The sequence below is a fragment of the Periplaneta americana genome, chromosome 3 (genome assembly GCF_040183065.1).
Source record: "Periplaneta americana isolate PAMFEO1 chromosome 3, P.americana_PAMFEO1_priV1, whole genome shotgun sequence".
Classification (NCBI taxonomy): Eukaryota; Metazoa; Arthropoda; class Insecta; order Blattodea; family Blattidae; genus Periplaneta; species Periplaneta americana.
Window position 1 is genome coordinate 34,898,162 of NC_091119.1, and position 24,302 is coordinate 34,922,463.

General features: G+C 37.0%; 1 protein-coding gene across 2 annotated transcripts in view; it reads left to right on the forward strand.

Annotated features, from left to right (window-relative positions):
* LOC138695915 (protein FAM110B-like) overlaps positions 1-24,302 on the forward strand; it is a 760,258-nt gene that overhangs the window by 407,912 nt on the left and 328,044 nt on the right. The window contains exon 1 of one of the 2 annotated variants that reach the window (XM_069820277.1): positions 18,157-18,525. The exons of the other annotated variant lie outside the window; for it this stretch is intronic. Coding sequence (XP_069676378.1) covers positions 18,513-18,525 — 13 coding nt within the window. The 5' untranslated portion in view covers positions 18,157-18,512. Of the gene's footprint in view, positions 1-18,156; positions 18,526-24,302 lie in introns of those variants that run through there. 2 annotated transcript variants of the gene reach the window in all.

The following is a 24,302-nucleotide window of genomic DNA, read 5'->3' on the forward strand; positions in this document are numbered from 1 at the left end:
CGCCTTGAAACATTTATTCATACAATTTTAAACTGTAGTAGGTTGGCAGTACTGCTCCTTACGTACGCGGCAAAAGCCACCTCAGAGAAATATACTTTGCCGCTGAATTGTATAAGTTGTGGATCATTTTTAGGTGCAGAAGTAACCCCATGGAAGAAACGAAAGCAACGAAAGGAGAAGAAGCAGGATATAATAAAGGAAAAGAAGATTAAAGGAGAGGCACACTTCAGTCACAACAGAGTATTTTTTCTTTAAACAATCCCAAGTTTCTATAACACTCTAAGACAGCCGTGGCGAAAATGTAATCGTGCGCCGAGCCACTGTGTGATCTGCAACGTGCATAGCACCTATGGAGGGAGGCGGACACCCGAAGGGGAAGTGAAGCAACTGTGACTTCTTAACGGATTTTCTTTTTCCTTACGTCAAGCACTTAAATACAATTTTATACAGTACAAGGCTACAAACTAATGTTCAGTAGGCCTACGTGTAACGAAGAAAGAAATGAACCATATCACAACCTAAAATCAGTGGCGGTTCCTCGGGGGAGGGAAGGGAGGAATGTCCTCCTCACATTTTCTTCTTTTGAAAGTAAATACCAAATAAAATATGTGCCTTAAAATTCGAGGAAGATTCGATAATTTTCAAGTTCACAGCTATAAGAAAAACTAGGTTGATCGAGTTTTAAACGACGCGCGCTCGTGTGCTGTAGAAAACTGTGAGAAAGATGCGAGATTGTCTGTGTGGAGGAAAGGCACTCCATTCCTCCTCTACTGCAGTTAACACACATAGACAACAGCGCACTAGCGGCCAGAGAAAGAAGTAGAGTTTTAAAGCAAGTAAATGAACGGAGAGGGAGGAGATCCTCCTCTGAATCAGTCATGGGCGGGAAATAGAATCCGACTGGTCGTGCAGCAAGCTCGCTACCGCTGAAAGTTAAAGTCGGGTTTATGTAAAACAAAGATGAAGTAGTTCTACGCAGTTGGCCCCTGAAATTCACTTCTGTTCATTGTTTACTAGACAGGGCAACAGCCAAGTTGTCAGTTTTGTACAAATATATTTGAAACTGAAAGTAGGTACTCCAAACTACATCATTTTTAACATAAAAAATCAATCGGCCACGGCAGCTTTGAACAATAATGATAGTATGACTTTACAAGAACTGACATTCTTCAAAAGCTTGTGATACTGAACTTGTAAAATGTACATGTGGCAACACAGACCACGTGGGTGGGTGCAGTGTTCTCGCTTTCCTCAGATTATTTCCTATTCCCATTTCCATTTCCGTAAAACGGTTCCGGTTACGAGTTAGTAGCAAGTCTCTTCCAACATGTGTGATGCTGTAGTGTGCTCGAAAAATGCTACGAGGTTGTGAATTTCCTTGTAATTGTTAATTTGCGCAATTATTCAACAATGAATGGCAGTGAAAACATAGTCTAATATATTTTGGACAATTTAGGAAACTCAGTTTAGAAGAACAGATTATTGCTATACAGAAGGGAAGGCCAACCCCAACACTACCTGGTCTTACATGTATGCATGTAGGCTAATTTGTAGCATGTTTCATTCAAGAAGGTGTCATTTCGTGCTGTTAACTTCTTTCCTCCTCTTAAGAAATATGCAGGAGCCGCCACTGCCTAAAATTAACTGTCTTCAGAATGTCTCTGCGACAAAGTTTCAAAATCAGGAATTATGTCACTTACTGCCAGTCGTAGTTGATCACGAAGGTATTTGTTTGTCAGTCGTGATCTAAATTTGGTTTTTACTATTTTCATTGTTGAAAATAATTTTTCACAAACGTAAGTTGTAGCGAACATGGCTTCAAAATAGCAAGCGAAAGAACGAAGCTTCGGATATTTATTTTTTTAGCAAAGATTTGAAAGTTCAACATTTGTGAAGTCCTTACATCTAGCTTTCATTTAACATCACATTGTAAATCTGTGAGTTCAAATTGAAGAGCTAACCGCATTATTCGTACATCTGCTGAAAAAGGGTCGACGTACAGAGATGATGAACAAAGATGATGATGATGATGATGATGATGATGATAATGATAATAATAATAATAATAATAATAATAACACAAACTTTTAATGTTTCATGAGTAACATGTAGTATAATGCCGTTTTATGTTATACAACCGTTTTCCTCGTAATACTTGTGAACAAAACATTAATTTAATATTCTCATCATATTGTAAGCAAAAGAATGCGTCCTCCCATCCTACTTGAAACTTTCGTACAAGGTTTCGAGAGAGACATATGCCACTCACAGGTCAAAGACAAATACAAATGGAACGGAGTTTGACTCCAGTGAGTGAGAGGGTGGGGGTTGGGGGAGGTTAGAAGCAAGATAAATGCATAGCTATCATTGCGAGCCACAATGTCTCGCGAGTCACATTCTCGCCACGGTTGCCCTAAGATATGACATAATGAATTTCGTACTTGAAGTGTCAACAACACCCATGCCAGATAGTTTTTTTGTTTCTCCTGAAAATTTATGTTTCTGGACTATAGTTGTTTTTTTTAACCCTTCAATTAGGGCCTATATGTAGAAACTTTTACTAGAAATGACGGCCTAGTTCGTGTTTTTTAATGCTATGAAAACTGTTTCCATGCCAACATTAATGTTGCGGTTTTCTCTTTGAGTTATTGCTGCGGAATCGATACAGAACGTTAGTTTTAAAAAAATGACTTCACATATGCCTGATGATGGGGCTTTGACAGCTGTCACGATACATCACACACATGGCATGAAGGACGGGAGCGGGAATGATGATACATTGACGAGCGCGATTTCCGCCAGATAATTATGCATTGATGTTTCTCAAGTAAAGAATGGAGAAAAATTATGCAGGGTGTTTCACGAGGATTTACCATCTCTTACTGAGCTTATTTCCGAAGACATTCTGAGCAAAAAATTGTCATATTAACATTTGTCCTAATCTCAATATTTTCAGAATCTCACTAATTTGAAGTTGTTTGTAAAATACCATTATACTTCAGTTTTAAGGGTAAAATAATATTACAGACTATTTCGTTCATATGACGTCATTCCATTTTCGCCCAATGAAGTGTAATGAAATTTTGAATTCCAATCAATCACAGTCACACTTTGCGATAATTTTTGCAGCTAGATTTATCACTATCAATTTATCGCATGGTCGTTCTTTTGTTTAGTCGTTGTCGCCAACTGTTTCCCCGTAAATTGATGATCATGAATACATTAAGATACAACTACATGGTTAAACTTTCCTTTCAATTTTAAAGCAATGAATGCAAGATTGATATTTAATATGAATTAATATATTTAAGCAGTGAAGACGACGTTCAAAACGGCGCACCATGTAGACACAAAATCTTCATGCATCTTAATTGAACGTACTTTTTAAACTTGATTCTTTCAATATTCTTCCCAGATTGCACGCATACGCGATTGGAATATTGAACTGTGTAGATGCAGCTTTAGTTCCGTTAGACACTACAGCGAGAATGCGTTCTATAAAAAATGCTTTCGTGTAGCACTGATTGTAACGGTCGAAATAAGGCACAGCTGACATTGGTCCTGCTTCCACAGGTAACTTAACCTATAATTGTAGCCTATAAAATTTGTATTTTGTGAATGAAATGAAATAATTAATAGAAAATCAGATGTTAAAATTTATGTCACAGTCCACACCTGTGGACTAACGGTTAGCGCGTCTAGCCGCGAAACCAGGTGGCCCGGGTTCGATTCCTGGTCGGGAAAAGTTACCTGGTTGAGGTTTTTTCCGGGGTTTTCCCTCAACCCAATGTGAGCAAATGCTGGGTAACTTTCGGTGTTGGACCCCGGACTCATTTCATCGGCATTATCACCTTCATCTCATTCAGACGCTAAATAACCTTAGATGTTGATAAAGCGTCGTAAAATAACATACAAAAAATTTATGTAACATCATCACATATCAACCCCAAAGACCTTGCATAGTAATAATGTCTTTGATCAAACTACCTTCCGTATGGCGTAATAAAATTCGTGTTTTAATTAGGCCTATCTATATAGAGATGGCTTCACTGTGTAGCAACATGTCTCGCTGTGAATATATAAGCATTGGTATATAGCTGTCCCCACTGTTACTGTTAAATTAAATTATGATTTCAGCAGATAATGAAAATGTATTTATGTTATAATAATAAGAGGAAAGTGCAGTATATGTAATTAACATTGTTAAACCTGTATTTCGCTTTTCGCAATTGGCATTACTGAATAATAACATCGAATTTCTTTATTGCAGTAATCGATATTCATCTACGAGTATTTCAACTTCACAATGTCTGAATAGGTTAAGTATTCGTTAATATACAATTATTAACATTTTGTGATCGAATATTAGGAATGTATTATTTACATTTTTATTTTATTCACGAAATAGTCCTAATAAATGTCACTCGAAGTCTGAGATTTCCCAGACAAATCTCAGACCTCTCGTGACATTACTACAGCAAAGAACGGAACTATTCAGGAGTATCATTTCTTTAATTAGCTAGTATTCTGAAGCTAAATATGTGTTGTGAATTACAAAGTCGCTTCGTACAGAATATTTTTTCGATTTTTTAACTACAAAATTACATGCTCTTACCCATTTATCACAACAGTTGTTACAAATCACGCCATTCTTGTAAATTCTTTAAGACTGTACATTAGGATGCATAAATAAACATCAAAGAATCAAGTTTCTAAAGTCGTATGATTTGTAACAATTTTTGTGACAATTGCGTAAGAATGATGTCATTTTTAGTTAAAAATTGAAAAATAAAATCTGTACAAAGGAATTAACAAGACATTTTTAGCTTCAGAACACTAGCCAATTAAAGAAATGACACTTCTGAATAGTTCATTCTCTATTTGTAATATTTTTACCCATAAAACTAAAGGAAAAAGGTATTTTACTAAGAACTTCAAATTAATGTAACTTTGAAAATATTGCGATTATGACAAATTATATACCGTTAACATTTTTTTGCTCAGAATGTCTTCGGAAATAAGCTCTGTAAGTGACGGTAAATCCTCGTGCATCACCATGTCTTTTTTTGTCCAAACTGATTTCTTTCAGCCCAACGTGTAATGTAATATTGTAATATTACATACACGTAGGCCTACATCTTTCTTGGTAGAAATGCAAGTGAATAAGGATAGAAATTTTAAAACATCGCATAACTCGAAAATTCATTTTTTCTGGTGGACGTTGAACCAAAAGCCGAGTGATATGCGGTAGTATATTTTTTATTTTATTTTATTGGGTTATTTTACGACGCTGTATCAACATCTAGGTTATTTAGCGTCTGAATGAAATGAAGGTGATAATGCCGGTGAAATGAGTCCGGGGTCCAGCACCGAAAGTTACCCAGCATTTGCTCGTATTGGGTTGAGGGAAAACCCCGGAAAAAACCTCAACCAGGTAACTTGCCCCGACCCGGATTCGAACCCGGGCCACCTGGTTCCGCGGCCAGACGCGCTGACCGTTACTCCACAGATGTGGACGCGATGTTATATCGTCGCCCGAATACAAGAACTGGGTAACTTGATTTTTCATATTTTGTGACATCGCCTATTTACTTATTTATTTCACTAAGGAATATGTCTCGATTTCTTTTACCTATTTGTTATATTGGAAAATAGATATCGCTGGTATCGTTTGATCAGTTACTTAGATCCTAGATTACATTTTGTGCGATTTTTGCTATGCTAAAGAAGAGGTAACTGAAAAAAGCAAACTTCGAGTTACCTAGTTCTTGCATTCAGCGATTTTCAAGTTCCGAGATATTGTAATTCATTTCGCAAACGTGTACTGTACAATATTTCTTGCACGATCATATTTTTAAAATTACAAATACAGTATATTTTACATTGGAAATTTAGAGCAGTATTATTCCAAAGCCTTCGCAAAACTGTACTGCGATGGTAACTAAGTAACAATAAGTGCACTGTAATGGGTCTTTTTTCGGTATAGTTTTATATTATGAAGAATGGTTTCTCTGGCAACAAGTTTCTGTGTGGGAATTCTAACTTTCAAGGCCTAACAACAATAGCTGTAAATACAACAAAAACACTATCGTGCAAAAATCTATTATGTACTCCGTTTTTTCGCTCATCCTGTTCCTTGTTGTAGATTTTCACTATGACATCTATTCCTGTTGAAAACTTATACACGAAGAAAATAATTTCGTGTGGTTTATTCTGCTGGTGTGCAAATACACATAGCTCTCGTCTGCAGAGTAGTTCACGCGTGTTCCGAACGCTCATAAAAAAAGATGGAAATGACCTAAATGCATGTGGGCTGATTTCACCCTCCATTTTTGGTTTGGCTCGGCTTGGCTTTACGAGGACTGGATCTTGACGGGTCCGTACATTTGGGTACGGTTTGGCCCTTTGTGCGCCCTACGTTTGCGATGATTGTCCAAGTCCGTCAGGTGGCCTGGGTGGTATTCTTAAATCCGATGCTGACAGGTGGACGATCCTGCCTCAGTTCCTCATAAAGCAGGTCCCGTTTTGCGCATGAGTAGCCTACTAAGCCTCAAACCCTTCCTATGTCAGCATTGGAAACCCGTTAGTATTTGATGATTTTTTAGTTTTCGTAGTCTGGATTATTGTTATTGTTAATTAGAGCTGAAGAGAATAAAGCTACAAAAACTTATTGAGCATTTTATGTAATAGTTGTGTTTGTGTAATAAATTATTATTTTAAAATGATGTATACCGTTCAAGAGAGAACATAAATCATCCTTATTGATTAAATTGAGGAAATTATACAAAATAAGCTGTGTTTTCATCCTACAATCAACTGATAATAACAAAAAATACAGGTTGCCAGGTGACGATAGAAAACAAAAGATACAAAAACAAATGAATGAGGTGTATAAACAATTGAATGCTCTTTCATATTTAAGTATAAAAATATAGTAGTAGTGGTAGTATTTATTTATTTAATTATTTATTTAACCTGGTAGAGATAAGGCCATCAGGCCTTCTCTGCCCCTCTACCAGGGGATTACAACTAATATGAAGAATAAAATTACAATTAATATTAAATTTACAATAATTACAATTACAATAAAAATTAAAGTACGACAAGATTACCTGATTAATGAAAGCTACACAATTTATCATAGAAGTTAAGAACAAAGAATATTTTTGTATTTACTGAATTACAAATTAAACCTAGAATAACAAAATTCTATATTGATGAAATTACCATATATTGAGATATTTTGTGATAGATTAGGAGAACTATTTACAAGAAACCATGTCTGAACGTGTCTCAATTACTGACTTAGTGCCTATAGGGGTGCCATTTGAAATTTCAAAGTGGGGGTGGCTGGGGAAGTGGGGGTGAAATCTAAAATACAATTAAGCCTGGTTTCAAACTTCCACCTCAATATCTAAATTGACGTGTTTTCTGTTCAAATTGAATTTAATTTAAACAATTAGAATTAGTTATTTAGACTGGGAAGTTTTGAAATGAAACCCTGTATAATACATGTAATCTATTGTTAATAGTTTTATTCTTGCTCTCTTTTGAAATGTCCGATGTTCCTGAGTCATCTTTAATGTCTATAGTTGACAATATCCTTTCGTGTCTTTGCGTGGTGACATTTTCCATACTGTTTCTCGGGTCGAGAATGTGAATTTTAGTTCTTTTTATTCCCTTTGTTTTGTAGTCCGCCCCGAGCACCTTCAATCCGTCCTGTGTTCTGCTACATATTAAATATTTTAGTTCTATCTTATATAAGATTATGAATCTCAGGACTGCATTAATATCAGAATTTAAAATTACATTTCCTGCCAAACGAAAGCCAGAAATGCCTTCCGTATCCACAACTTGTATCTGTGGGGTAAGTATACAAGAAATGCTACCTTGCAAAAATTTAATTCAAGAAATACGACGCAGTTGCTTTGAAAGGTTCTGCAGATATTAGCAGTTCACCCAGCTTCGGGTGGACTGTTTTACATGTTGCAGTTCACATAGAATAGATTACGAGTATACAGTGAATCCAGTTTCATTTTCTTACCGCTAAGGAGCATTTTCGGTGTTCGCAGTTACAGTACGATTATTTAGTCCCGACAGTCGCCGGAGATGTGCGCGTGGGACAGGCGAGTCCATTTAGTTACGCCAAGGGGTGTTTGGGTTATTCACTCGCTTGCCTTTACCGACCGCTCGCCCTATCTCTACTCCGGAACTCTCCCCGCTCCTCCTATTACTTCCCCTCTTTCGCGTCGCTGAGCTGTCAGAACTAAATAATCGGTCAGTACGCTATCGGCTACCGTTATGCGTGGGTGGTTTCTAATCCCTTATGAAATGATTACTAGTTGAGTTTTTCTCCGATGTTTTCCCGAATGTAAGGTGATACCATGACGAATCTTCAGACGCTTCTCTTCAGATACCGTCTTGCTATTTCCAACCCCACTGATAAGCACTACATTCTTTTGAAAAGATTAACTCCGTACGTAGATGAAATTATTGGGGATCATCAGTGCGGGTTTAGGCTTAATAGATCGACTATTAAATACTTAGAAGGTCGAAATACAACAGTGTTCATAAGTTAAGATTAAAGATAATGTAGATAGGGGAGAGTCGGGTAGTATCGGACATCGGGTAATATCGGACAGTGAGTTTATTTCATCTACCACACGATGATAGTACCTAATTGACATGGTTACGTTTCTGTGATGTCGCATAGAGAATCGTAACCATGTCATTCAGGTACTACCATATGGTGGTAGATGAAAGAAACGCACTGTCCGATACTACCCGACTCTCCCCTAATTATTTTAGTTGTCTGAACATAAATAGTGTTCAGACAACTGTAATAATTATCTACATTATCTTTAATCTTTAATAGATCGACTATTGATAAGATTTTTTGTATTCGACAGATATTGGAGAAAAAATGGGAGTATAACAGTACAGTACATCAGTTATTCATAGATTTAAAAAAGACATATGACTCGGTTTAGAGAGAAGTTCTATGTAATATCCTTATTGAATTTATTCCCAAGAAACTAGTTCGATTAATTAAAATGTGTCTCAGTGAAATTTACAGCACAGTCCGTATAGGCCAGTTGCTATTTGATGCTTTTCGAATTCACTGCGGGCTAAAGCAGGGAGATGCACTATCACCTTTACTTTTAAACTTCACTCTAGGATATGCCATTAGGAAAGTTCAGGATAACAGAGAGGGTTTGGAATTGAACGGGTTACGTCAGTTTCTTGTCTATGGGGATGACGTGAATATGTGAGGAGAAAATCCACAAACGATTAGAGAAAACACGGAAATTTTACTTGAAGCAAGTGAAGCGATAGATTTGGAAGTATATCCCGAAAAGACAAAATATATTATTATTTCTCGTGACCAGAATATTGTACGAAATGGAAACATAAAAATTGGAGATTTATCCTTCGAAGAGGTGGAAAAATTCAAATATCTTGCAGCATCAGTAACAAATATAAATGACACTTGGGAGGAAATTAAACGCAGAATAAATATGGGTTGTTAAAATGTTATGTTTTACTTAACGACGCTCGCAGCTGCAGAGGTTATATCAGCGTCGCCGGATGTACCGGAATTTTGTCCCGCAGGAGTTCTTTTACATACTAGTAAATCTACTGACATGAGCCTGTTGCATATAAGCACACTTAAATGCCATCGACCTGGTCCGGGATCGAACCCGCAACCTTGAGCATAGAAGGTCAGCGCTATACCAACTCACCAACAAGGTCGACAATAAATAAGGGAAATGCCTGTTATTATTCGGTTGAGAAGCTTTTGTCATCTAGTCTTCTCTCAGAAAATCTGAAAGTTAGAATTTATAAAACAGTTATATTACCGGTTGTTCTGTATGTTTGTGAAACTTGGACTCTCACTTTGAGAGAGGAACAGAGAATAAAGTTCTTAGGAAAATATTTGGGGTTAAGAGGGATGAAGTTACAGGAGAATGGAGAAAGTTACACAACGCAGAACTGCACGCATTGTATTCTTCACCTGACATAATTAGGAACATTAAATCCAGACGTTTGAGATGGGTGGAACATGTAGCACGTATGGGCCAATCCAGAAATGCATATAGAGTGTTAGTTGGGAGACCGGAGGGAAAAAGATCTTCGGGAAGGCCGAGACATAGATGGGAGGATAATATTAAAATGGTTTTGAGGGAGATGGGATATGATGATAGAGACTGGATTAATCTTGCAGAGGATAGGGACCGATGGTGGGCTTATGTGAGAGCGGCAATGAACCTGCGGGTTCCTTAAAAGCCATTTGTAAGTAACTGATAAGCACAATACGATTTCAGGCTACGGTGCGTTCGGAACAGTAAGAGGGAAAAGTTAGTCACGTGACATAAATATTCGATATACTAAACCAACCGTCTTCTTCAGAAGTTGACTATTATTGGCCCAGCTGTCCCTAATTTTAATGTTGACGTCAATGAATATAAAGATTTAGGCCTCTAAAACTAAGATTGTTAATGGTCTTATCCATATTCAGCCTAGATTCATGTCAACTGTTGTTTCAACTATCTGCAATCTACAGGCTTAAACAGTATTCTGTGATGTTCAGTACATAACTGAACGAAACACGCTGAAGCATGACATGAATTTCTCTCCTCTCCACGGACTTAATCGCCTTTAATTTACCTCCGCATCATTGCCTCCTGTACTCGCTATTAGAGTTTAGTGTAAATAACGCGTCATAAAATTGAAAGTGAATGGGAAGAGACGTGGCCTTAACGTGTTGTGACATAACAATAACATAACCGAAGAAGAGAGTTCAGTATATTCTCATTTTGTGGAGTATACTCCTTGTGCTTGTGCGGAATTTATCAGGCGCATACTAGCCTACATTGAAAAACGTAAACTGAATTGAATTCAATTGAACTGAGGAACCTTAAGTAAAGAAGTCCACAAATCAGCAAACCATCAATGTCGTATACTTTCATTGAATTGAATTTCGGGAAGTGGATACTACGATACTACGATAAACGACTGGTGTGATGCCAATAAACTCAGCATTAACTCTAATAAGACTGTAGATATTAACTTTTCTTTTAACAGAAATATTACTAACTTGCTTTCCTCAGTTAAATTTCTAGGCATTCACCTCGATGCTGGTCTGGGCTGGAGTGTACTTACTTACTTACTGGCTTTTAAGGAACCCGGAGGTTCATTGCCGCCCTCACATAAGCCCGCCATCGGTCCCTATCCTGTGCAAGATTAATCCAGTCTCTGTCATCATATCCCACGTCCCTCAAATCCATTTTAATATTATCTTCCCATCTACGTCTCGGCGTCCCTAAAGGTCTTTTTCCCTCCGGCCTCCCAACTAACACTCTATATGCATTTCTGGATTCGCCCATACGTGCTACATGCCCTGCCCATCTCAAACGTCTGGATTTAATATTCCTAATTATGTCAGGTGAAGAATACAATGCGTGCTGTTCTGCGTTGTGTAACTTTCTCCATTCTCCTGTAACTTCATCCCTCTTAGCCCCAAATATTTTCCTAAGCATTTTATTCTCAAACACCCTTAACCTATGTTCCTCTCTCAAAGTGAGAGTCCAAGTTTCACAACCACATAGAACAACCGGTAATATAACACATTAAATATTATATACACATTGAATATCTTGTTAATAAAATTAATAAAGGAATTTTCATGTTACGAATCCTCAGACAAACAATATGTTGTATAAATCTTTATTTACGGTTTATTATGCCCATATTTATAGTCACTTAAGTTATGGGACCCATTTGTGACGTAACCATACTTCGGTTTCCAAGTTGTTTTTCCTTCAAAAGAGAGAGGTGAGAATTATCTGTAGTGTGTCTTCTAGAACTCTTTGTAAACCGCTTTTCGTTCAACTAGGAATACTTACGTTACCGTCAATGTTTATTCTCAACTGCCTTCTGTATGCTAAACGTAATGTGGATAATTTTCCTATTTGTTCATCTATTCATAATTATTCAACCTATTCCAAACTTGATATACGAGTATATTTAACCAAGTACAAATATAGTACTACAAGCAATAGTTTTATTTTCATGTCATATAAACTTTATAACTCTTTACCCATGAATAGACCTATAAGATATGTCATATTTTACTTTCAGAAGGTTAGTGAGAAAGGCATTGATGGCGAATCCACTCTACACTGTCAATGAGTTTAGGAACATTACGTTTTAGATACTATTGTTTTAACCTCATGTAAATGACACATTTGTACATTTTAACCTGATCTTATACCATTTCTTTTAACACTTTTAATCTGTTTTTGTAATTGTCTGGTAATTGTATATTTAGTTTGATTTGATTTCAATATCTATCCATATTATTGTAGGCCATGTATTATATATTTGTATTTTGACGTTGTCTATGGGCTGTATATTTGCTGAAAGACATTAAATTATCTATCTACGACCCAGCACTGCGACCATTCAAGATCTATTCTGCTGACTCTCAAGGTAGGCGCATTCGCAAACCTACACTGGCTGACTACATTAAAGTTCGATGCATACACAGGTTGAAATGGAATGAAGTAGAATTTTCGCGAGGGAGGCACTATGACCCGGCACTACGACCTTTTATGGTCTATTGCGCTAACCCTCAAGCTAGGCGCATTTTCAAACACACACCGGCTGACTACACTAAGGTTCGCTGCGTACCCAGAATGGAATGGAATTTTCAGGAGGGGCAATGTGACCCAGTACTACGACTTTTATGGTCTATTGCGCTAACCCTCAAGCTAGGCGCATTTTCAAACACACACCGGCTGACTACACTAAGGTTCGCTGCTTACCCAGATTGGAATGGAATGGAATGGAATTTTCAGGAGGGGCAATGTGACCCACCACTACGCCTTTTATGGTCTATTGCGCTAACCCTCAAGCTAGGCGCATTTTCAAACACACACCGGCTGACTGCACTAAGGTTCGCTGCGTACCCAGATTGGAATGGAATGGAATTTTCAGGAGGGGCAATGTGACCCAGTACTACGGCTTTTATGGTCTATTGCGCTAACCCTCAAGCTAGGCGCATTTTCAAACACACACCGGCTGACTGCACTAAGGTTCGCTGCGTGCCCAGATTGGAATGGAATGGAATTTTCAGGAGGGGCAATGTGACCCAGCACTACGGCTTTTATGGTTATTGCGCTAACCCTCAAGCTAGGCGCATTTTCAAACACACACCGGCTGACTGCACTAAGGTTCGCTGCGTACCCAGATTGGAATGGAATGGAATTTTCAGGAGGGGCAATGTGACCCAGCACTACGGCTTTTATGGTCTATTGCGCTAACCCTCAAGCTGGGCGCATTCTGAAACCTAAATATTTATTTTATGTTTTATATTTATATTTTCTATATCTGGTTTATTTTGTTAGGCTAATCTAAGTTATTTATTAACAATTATTAGAACAATACTTTTATTAATTCTACTAATTGGTCTATCTATACCTGTTGACTACAGTAAGGTTCACTTCATACCAAAGTTTCGAGCAGGCAACCCCACTCGTCACTAGGCCAGCCCCTTTCATGCGTCGGAAGCTGCTATGGAATGATGACAAAATTTAGAAATATGTTGGAATGATGTAGATGCAGAATAGTCTATGGGAAAACGGGAGAACCCCAACCTCGTCCGACACAAATGTCACTATTGATTTTTCACAGACCGAGACTCGAACTCGGACCACCTGCGTCACAGGCCGAAGGTCTGACCACTCAGCCATCGCAGGGGCAATGCAAGTGCAATCGGAGAGTCCACAGATTCCTGGTTGTGTGAACGGAATATGACGACTCGTACATAATTTACAGGGTGTTTCTGAAACGTCTGAAAAGAACAGTACGGTGTCTAGCGGCCCCGTTTGCGCCCGGCCTTGGTGCCGCGAATTTGGATCATCACGAAACAATTATTCTTTGTTATCAAGGTAATCAAGGAAGCAATTCTAAATTAATATAAGCTTGTTGGATTGTCTGGAGTTCTTTTACATGCCACTAAATCAACGGACATGAGGCTGTTGCATTTAAACACACTTAAATGCCATCGACCTGGGCTGGGATCGAACATACAACTCGGGCACAGAAGGCCAGCGCTATACCGTCTGTGCCACCCAGGGCGTCTATATACATATGTATATACAGGGTGTTGAAAAAAGTATCCAGTATTTTAGGAGGCGATAGCATGCATAAAAACAAGACAAAATGTCTAGTAAACATGGATCCTACAACACACACTTTCTGAGATCTGAACACTTGTTCATAGGAGGTACTCAATGTGACGTCCATTTATGGCAATACATTTTTCTACCCTACAATACAGCAGGCTACCAGATAATCGTACCGTAGTTGACACCCCTGGCATGGAATACTGATATGTCACAAGGAATACTGAAAATAAAAGTCTGGTTGCGGATATGAGCGGGGTTCAGCAGAGATGATGTTGTGAATTTTCGTAATCAGCATGTGTGAGCTGATGAAAATCCCCATGCAGTTGAAGAAACAAGGCATCAGCACCGATTCTCAATCAATGTATGGGCAGGCGTTCTTGGCGATAGATTAAGGGCTATACGTGCTGCCACAGAGATTAACTGGGGCTCGTTATCAGGACTTTTTTTTAAGGTATTGCCTACCTTGCTGGAGAATGTATCATGTCAGCATTCATGATGGCACACCAGCACATTTTTTCCGCAATGAGTGTTAACACCTGACGCTGACATTTCAGGACCGCTGAATTGATTGGGAGTCCCCACATCTTGGCCTGCTCGTTCCCCAAATCTCAATCCCTTAGACTTTTGAGTATCAAGAACAACCGGGTCAGTTTCAAAGAGTGCGTGATTCCTTACTCTAAAGGCACAGGAATCCACTGTCATGAATGGACGTCACATTGAGCACCTCCTATGAACAAGTGTTCAGATCTCAGAAAGTATGCATTTTAGGACCCATATTTATTAGACTTTTTTCTTGTTTTTATGCATGCTATCGCCTCCTAAAATACTGGATACTTTTTTTTTTAATACTTTGTAAAGGGTGCGTCAGAAAGAAGGGATGGATTTCAAACTATCGATACGCAACGAGGAGAGAGATATAGTGAGGGGGACCACGACTGTTGGGTCAGCCATAGAATGCAGTTTCAGTTGAGAATATGGTGTTGGTCTGGTGTACAACGTGCTTTCATCGTAGAGACATTTTTGAAAAATGAAGAGTCTGTGATCGCCACTCAGCATTTCGACATCAGATGTCACGCTAGGATTCCAACTCGGAATACAATTTTGCGGTGGGTGGCTTCATTTCGTATCACAGGTTCAACATTAAAGAAGAAATCACCTGGACGAAATTCTATTGCACTGAGATTGTCCGAGGCTACGGTAAGATCTCGCGCCCTGCGACTTCTTTCTTTGGGACCATTTGAAGGCGTAAGTTTGTAAACATCGATCACATACACTGGACGAACTGAAGACAGCGATTCGCGAAGAAATCGTGGCAATTGCACCAGCTATGACTGTGAAAGTGATGGCGAACATCAGAAAACGCCTCAATGCCTGTATTGAAAGCCAAGGACATCATATGGATAATGTTGTTTTCCATAAATAAACTGCATGTATTAGTGAATATGTTGATAACAATAAATTTTTTATTTGATGAATCTTTACAATTTTCTTGCCATGTGAAATCCATCCGTTCTTTCTGACGCACCCTGTATATGTAGGTCTATATGTATATGAGGCTTGCAGTTCCAAAGTCCTCTAAATCGATTCGAGCATATTTTTCAATAAACGAAAAAGAAGTTTTACCGCTTTTGTTTTTATTTTGAGTTGACGAGAGAACTCTTTGGCACATTATTGATATGAGAGTCAATAAGAGATAAAAATCATTTGGCGAAAAAGTGGAGTTAATTTTATGGTTTATTTAACGACGCTCGCAACTGCAGAGGTTATATCAGCGTCGCCGGATGTGCCGGTATTTTGTCACGCAGGAGTTCTTTTACATGCCAGTAAATCTACTGACATGAGCCTGTCGCATTTAAGCACACTTAAATGCCATCGACCTGGCCCGGGATCGAACCCGCAACCTTGGGCATAGAAGGCCAGCGCTATACCAACTCGCCAACCAGGTCCACGAAAAAATGGATTTAGAGGGTTATATATATAGCCTATATAATTTCTTGTTCAATATGTAGTGAGTGATTTCTATCTTTACAACACTGATATCCACCGGTGTTGAGTAGCGGTTAGCATGTCTGACCGTGAAACTAGTGGGCCCGTGTTCAAATCCTAATTGGGGCAAGTTTCCTGATTGGGGGGTTTTCCCGGGATTTTCTAAAAAACAAATGCTGAGTAATTTCCGGCCCTTGACCCTGGACTCATTTCACTGGCATTATCACCTTCATTTCAGTCAGACTCTAGATAACCATCGCAGTGCATAAAGCGTCTCAAAATAAACTATTTATAAAAGAGAGAGAGAGGGAAATAACTCGTCCGGCCTTAATAAGGATGACCACGAGGATCCGGAAATTAATAGCATATAAATATAATTAATTAAATATGAATATTGTTATAAAAATAAAATGTAATAATTAGGCTTCGAGACTTTGGACCCGATAGAGTAGTTCAGTGGGAAATCTGCATAACGACGTACTGAGTATACTAGTAAAGCGTACAGTGGGTGGGGGTACTGTAGAATGAATGCCAACAAATACGCAAAGAAAAACGCTCTGAATTTGAAGGTTCTGATGAATAATTTGGTTTTCATACAAACCTATTTTCAAACTGTCTGAAACTATTACACGGTTAGAAAAGTCAGAGCAAGAGATGCCGGAAGCCCTCAAATTAGTTGAGGAAATGACACAGAGAATTAATGAGGCACCAAGTACGCCGGTTACTGAACGGGTAAAACACAAGTAGATATCAATTTTATGTAAAAATAACGGATATGGAGCATTGTGTCCTAATATAAACAGCAAATTAGTGGACATAGAGTCACCCGAGAATGAAGGACTGCCTCTTAGAGACTGCAATGATGTTAGGTTTTTCCGTTTTGCTCCTATAAAGTCATGCGACGTACAGTAGAGCACATCTTTTCACAGTACAAACTGTGTTTGGTAGACAACTGAAAAAGATTTACGTTTGAGACAATGAAAATGTATCTTGTAGTACATTGCAATTCGGTACTGTAACTACACTTCCTAAAGACGACCAATAGGATAAATGAATAAATTAAAATTCCTACATGTTTATTTCCATCATTAACACTGTGTGTAATTAAACACAAATGCTTATAAAAAGACAGGAGAATAAATGCTTTTCACATTCTTTTGACATTATCATTGTGTAAAGTATATTTACTTTCAGAATGTACATAAATAAAACATAACATTTCAGAATGTGCATATGCGTGTGTTTCCCCATACTACCGTACTCTACTCTAAATAGCAACGTTGTTACCTCAACACATCTCTCCCTTTCACTACCTGCAGCGAGTCAACAACCTATAGTACAAGCACAGTAAACGTATTGTATCGGGTCCAAAGTCTCGAAGCCTGGTAATAATTAAACACCATTGATTATCAATTATAAAATAAAATCTTAGAAGATGACTATAAAATTATACTTATAAATAAAATATTTTATTTAAAATTAGCATATCCTTAATTAAGGCCTTCTGAGTGGTATAAATGGAACTGTATAATTTGCAGGGAATCTTTAAGAATTTGTGCTTGTGCTGTACGTAGATCTAACATTGTTAGTACATCTCGTCTCATTGTGATTCTGCTCCGGTTTTTTGTGCAATGCAGCACGTGCTTTGTAGTGGCCTCACTGTTTTGGACACAATGTTGCTGAATGTGAAACAGCGTGTATATTTCTTTTTAGCTTTTGAAGTTTCAGTTACTTCTAAAGGAAGTTTAAAAGCAAAACAAGTAGCACTTCTCTCTTTTATAGGTAAGTTAGCATTGATGACGGCCGTGTAGAAAATTGTGGTGTTATTCAAGAGATCTTAAATAATAACAGAGCTAATAAAACCATACTCGATGTGGTGTTACATAAAGAGACTATGTCGCGCTGTACTTCCGCACCTTGCCGCTTCGTAAACGGTGGCGCTGACCTACGCTCGGCAGGCAGGCAACCCGTTGGTTGTGCGCGAAGAGCCCCATGCAATGACAGTCCTGCTGCTGGCTGGCAGTCGGGTTTCGGAATCCGTAATAAACGGATGTTCTGCGTTGTAACTCGTAACTTCATGCTGGAAAACAGCGGAATGTGTTGAAACAATTGAATTCGCAACGCGACGTTCAACTGCTATTTATCTTTCTGAAAGATGTCCTCGGGATTAGGGAAATATGAAACGGAAGAGGAAGCTATTATAAATTAAAGATGTGTTTATTTTGTGTGTAGTGAAAATGTTTTCATATAAAATGATGAAATGCGGGATGTAAGGTGAACAGTGAGGGTTTGAAGTGGAACTGTTTATTATGCAGTGTTCCAGGGCCTCCTGCGATGTTCAGCACAGGTATTGTACATGTCATGTCATAAAAATCAGAAATACTTCACAATTATGTCTATGTGTAACCTACTGACAAAACAACAGTTTTATTGTACTTATCTGGGATGATTATTGTATTTATTACCGTTTTGATTTTAGTTATGTTATTCAGTAACAGTTTCTCGACGCTAATTGTCATGTAACTGAAGTTAGTGTGGTATTAGAGTAACTTATTTGTGTGTGGAACAATTGCTTTGGTTATAGGACGCTAACTTCCCTCCAAACGTGCACGACGTTGTGCGTAAACTAACGTGCACAGATATTTTACATGTCAAGTCATGAAAATCTGAAATACTTCACAATTTATTTATTTATTTTTTTTATTTATTATTGCTAGTAAGTTTGAAATGAATACAAGTTAATAAATACAATTAAAGATAAACTAGCCCACTTCTGAATGAGTAAGACTCGTGCTCAGGAGGGGATACCAATACAGACAAAAATAAAATTAAAATCGAGAGTGAATACAGATTAAATAGTGTTTAATATGTTTAAACGCAAACTATAAATCCAATACAATTTTTTTTATTAATTTGAACAGGATTCGTGGTTGAAATATTATTGGAATAAAATTTGTTTAATAATCTGGGAGCTTGACTCATGCTATGATAAAAAGCTGCATTGGTTTTATATTTTGGTTCAGACAAATGCAGAGAATTCATATTTTTAGCTCTATATTTATGTATATACCTTTCAAAGTTATGAAAATTTCTATGAAAATATTTTAATAAAATAAAATATTACATTTGTTTAATGTTGAAAACTTTGAAATGTATAAACAATAATTCAGTTGAGCAATCTTTCTGCTTTTTTAAACAAATTTTTAATACTTTTTTCTTTAGTAAAATTAACGGATAAAGGTTGGATTTATAAGTTCCACCCCAACCTATAATACCATACATAAATATAGATTGAAGTAATGCTAAATAAATTACACGTAAACAGTTAATTGACAAAGTATTTCTTAGAATAACAAAGTAACGATGTTTTACGTAATTTATTACAAATATAATGAATATGATTATTCCCTTTTAAATGATTATCAAAAATTATATCTCATTATTTAACCTCATTAACTTCATTAATAACTGAACAATTGCAATTTATATCGGAACAATCAGAATTATGCATTTTAATTTGTAGTATAGATGAAATTGGTTTATTACCTTTATTATTTAAAGAAAATGGGATAGCTATTGTTGTATCTTTATTAATTACAAGTGAATTTAAACCGAACCATTTTTTTATTAATTTTAAGCCGCAATTTGCATTATAATAAGCGTCGGTCCAAGTTTTTCCACTAAAAAGTAAAACAGGATCATCAGCATACGAATATAAATCACCTTCATATTCTTTAAGGTCTATCATTAAAAGGTCATTACATTAGTATATATTAAAAATAAAATCGGTCCAAAGACTGTTCCTTGCGGAACACCTATTTTAATTTTAATAAATTTATTTAATATATTATCAATTTTAGTAGCTTGTGTATGTATGAACTACCGAATAAACAACGTATTTATTGTACTAATCTGTGATGATTGTTGTATTTATTACCGTTTTGATTTTAGTTATGTTATTCAATAACAGTTTCTCGACGCTAATTGTCATGTAACTGAAGTCAGTGTGGTATTAGAGTAACTCATTTCTGTGTGGAACAATTGCTTTTTTAATAGGACGCTAAGTTCACTCCAAGCGTGCAAGACGTTGTGCGTAAACTAACGTTAATAGACGTAAACACGAGCAGATTTAACCCCCAGTGTCACTTAAAAAAGTGTTTATGTGAACACAAATGTTTAAGTTTGACTCCAAGATTTGTGTCAGTTTTTGTAGCTAATGAGTTTTTATAAAACAAATAATATTTTGGGAGCAAAAAATTGCGCAACCTTTGATCTGTTTTAAGTTTACAGTCGATGCATAAAAACGCGTGTTGAGATGTGAATCGCAGAGAAGCGACCTTCACTCACATCTGTTTCATGTCACATGGTCGTCTCTTTGACAGATGACGCTACCGAGAAATAATCATTTCTGTTGATTCAGTACCGATGTCTGACTTGGTCGTCCTTGAGTGACATATGCGTATTTGACTACATAACATTTGCAATACTCCATATACTGTATCAATTTTTTTTTCAAGTTAGTCTAAAACTCTTTCCAAAAGAATCGGTGCAAATTGCTGCGCTAGGATATCATTAATAAAAATAAAAATTCGAAAGGTTGCTATGTTTAAGATAGAAGAGTTAGCTTATTCAAATTGAGGCGGTCAGAAGCAAAAGGGTGTAAGTGCACTTAAGGGGTAGGTACAGCTTACAGCAGTAAAATTTTGGAAATATTCAACATTTTTTTTCCTCCGTTACTGTATCTTGTACAATAATGAAAATTAGTAGCCTATATGTAAAACACTGTCCTTCTGCTATATGAAAAAAAATAGTTTTACGATTTAAAAAATAATTTCATTTTTTAAATTCAGTTCACTGTGCAGTGATGAAGAGTTTCCCACATAACTCAAAAATTATCCAACATTCTGTGATGAAATTTGTTGTGTGTCTTTATGCATATCATGTCTACAATATGATGCAAGAACACTTCTCTATCTTTGATAGATTCTCTGACAAAAAAATTAATTCATTTTAAAAAATGGTCAAATATAAGTATTTTCTTCTAACACAAAATAAAAAAAAAATATTATTTATTAAGGAATGTAGTTGAAAGAGCATGATATTGTAAACGTGAGTTTCAGCAATAAAATAAAAGAGAGAGAACATGAAAAAGTTAACAAGTTTATGAGTTATGAGGGAAAAGCTTCATCACTGCAGAGTAAAATGCCACCATTTTGAATTTTGAAAAAAAAAATTAATCGTAAAAATATATATTTTTTCACATAGCAGAAGGACAGTGTTTCACACATACCAATTTTCATTATTGTACAAGATACAGTAATGGAGGGAAAAAATGTTGAATATTTCCAAAAAAATTTACTGCTGTAAGCTGTACCTAACCCCTTCAGTTACTTTAAAGGAAAAGTGATTAAAAGTTGAGAAGTTTTCGTAAATGCCGTAAAGTTTTAATTTTAAATTTTAATGTGTTATGTGCTTAAAAGATATATTCCTTTGCCAATGAAATTTTATGAGCTTGGGTCTACTCTGGATGCACTTAACTCATTTTTTTTTTTTTTGTAAATGTCACACCCCTATGCATCTGACCGCCTCAATTGAAATATTTGTGATAAAACGCATTTCAAGTTACATGAAATTATTTTATTAAGAGCGTGTTTCCTTTATATTTAAACTACGAAGCCAATGTATTTTCGAAAAATTACTGCAAAACTTTATGAAAACAAATCTGCTAATCATCTTTCCTAAGGAAGAGACTAGTGAAGTGCTTTGTGTGGAGTGTTGCATTGTTGAGGGTAGGAACGTGGATATTACGACGAAGTGAAGAGAAGCGCATAGAAGCGTTTAAAATGTGGATGTGGAGAAGAATGGAATGTGTGAAGTGAACAGACAGAATAAGAAATGAAATTGTGTTGGAAAGAGTGGGTGAAGAAAGAATGATGCTGGAAATGATCAGGAAGAGGAAAAGGAATTCGTTGGGTCATCGGTTGACAAGCAAACGTTCTGATGGGGGCAGATAAAAAGAAGTTAAATTTTTTTCTTCCACCATGTTAATAATGTCAAAAGAAGTGCTTATACAAATTTTGGCCACTCGACCGTAATTACGAGGCCGTAAAAAAATAAGTTCGCCAGGGACCGTTAACGGAAAGTAAACACAATTTCATTGGAAAAATTTATTGGAACAAACACAGCAATTGTTGAGCTATTTTTCAACATGCTCCTCACCGGAATTGAGACATTTGTCATATCGTGGGATCGACAAAGGGTTGCAGACGGCTGTCGAACGCTGGTTCCGATCCCAGGCTACTGACTTATACGACACAAGGATACGCAGATGTTACCATGGTATGACAAATGTCTCAATTCCAGTGGGGGATATGTTGACAAATAGCGTAATAATTGCTGTATCTGTTTCAATAAATCTTTCAATGCAATTTTGTTTTTTTCTGTAAACGGTCCCAGGGAAAATCACTTTTTTTGACGGCCTCGTAATTGCGGTCGAGTGGCCAAAATTTATATAAGCACCTCTTTTGACATTATTAACATGATGGAAGAAAAAACTTTAACTTTTTTATCTGCCACCATCAGAATGTTTGCTTGTGAGAAGAAACTGCCTACTGAAGGATGCACTGGAAGAAATTGTGAACGGAAGAAGAGTTTGGTGCAGAAGAAAGTATCAGATGATAGACGACATGGATCATATGCGGAGACTAAGAGGAAGGCAGGAAATAGGAGAGATTGGAAAAAGCTGGATTTGCAGTGAAAGACCTAATCTTGGGCAGAACACTATGAATGAATGAATCGTCTTTTAATCACCTTCCATAAGGCATTAAGTGTAAATATTTACGTCATGACTTGAAATGCTACAAAGACATAGAAATTCAAGTGTTTCTAAAATAAAATTTAAAATAATAATAATAATAATAATAATAATAATAATAATAATAATAATAATAATAATAATATGCATTTAATTTATAAATGGCATCTCGTTTACATTTTTTTTACGAAATTCGCGTTTTCTGTACATTAACGATTGAAGAGAGGGAAGAAAAAATATTTTCGTTGAAAATGTTTAATAATACTGGGTGTTCATTTAAAAGTGTGTCATGACGTCACTGTTGTTGGGTCACCGATTTGAAACGAGTTTCAGCTATATGTCAGAGAAGTTGCCTATTATTTAAGGCGTTCTTCAATCTGAACTTGAGAACGTGTACGGTATAACTTGAACGTCGTAGCAACAGATGGCGGTCTGTACGGTCTGTGTGCTACCATAACCTCTTTCGAACTGTGTTTTGCGCCGGCAAGTCGTACGCAGGGTATGTATTTGTTATCATCGGTTGCGTACGGTAACATTCCACAACACAAATCAAATGCTCCGTGTCCATGTTGACCGTCGAAGTTAATGTCAACAAATACGTAAGTAATCGTCTTAACCCTCTCCCCATATCCCGACAGTACGTATTTCCAAACAGTTCACATTCCTGCCACTACCGGCGTTACCGTACGTTTCGGTACGTACACTTCAGAATGAACGCCGTGCTTGCTAGGCAACCTCTGCGGAAATGTAGGAAGATTGAATTCTCTAGGCTCATCGGCTAGCCACATGACGGCATACAGCGAGCCATGACACACTTTGAACTGAACACCCAGTATACAGCTAAGTAATTGAGTATGTATTTAATGTCACCATTTTTCTGTAATTCTTCCTTAAAATTATGTTTTTTTTTTTTCGCGATTTAGTTCATACGTCTCATCTCCTTTGTGGTTACAATATTTTGTCTGGGCGTACGTAATATTTAACTTACCATAACAAATAGCGACCGAGTCTTAACATCGCAACTAGGCAGCGTTGCTTAAGCGCGAAAACATCACAACTAGGCAGCGTTGCGTAAGCGCGAATGACTTGTGTTGTTCTGGGCAGCTAAAAAGCCGGCCGCCACCTCCTTGAACGAAGTCGCATGAAAAGGAGTAATAGCTGTATATGCGTATTCACGCCATAATGTGAGAACTTCATATATGACTAGCAAAACGCTGCAGTCTTAAGGGACATAATAATTATATTAAATGCATACAAAATTCACATTAAGTCGATGCCGATATGAAAAGGAGGAAATGTTTTGGGATACG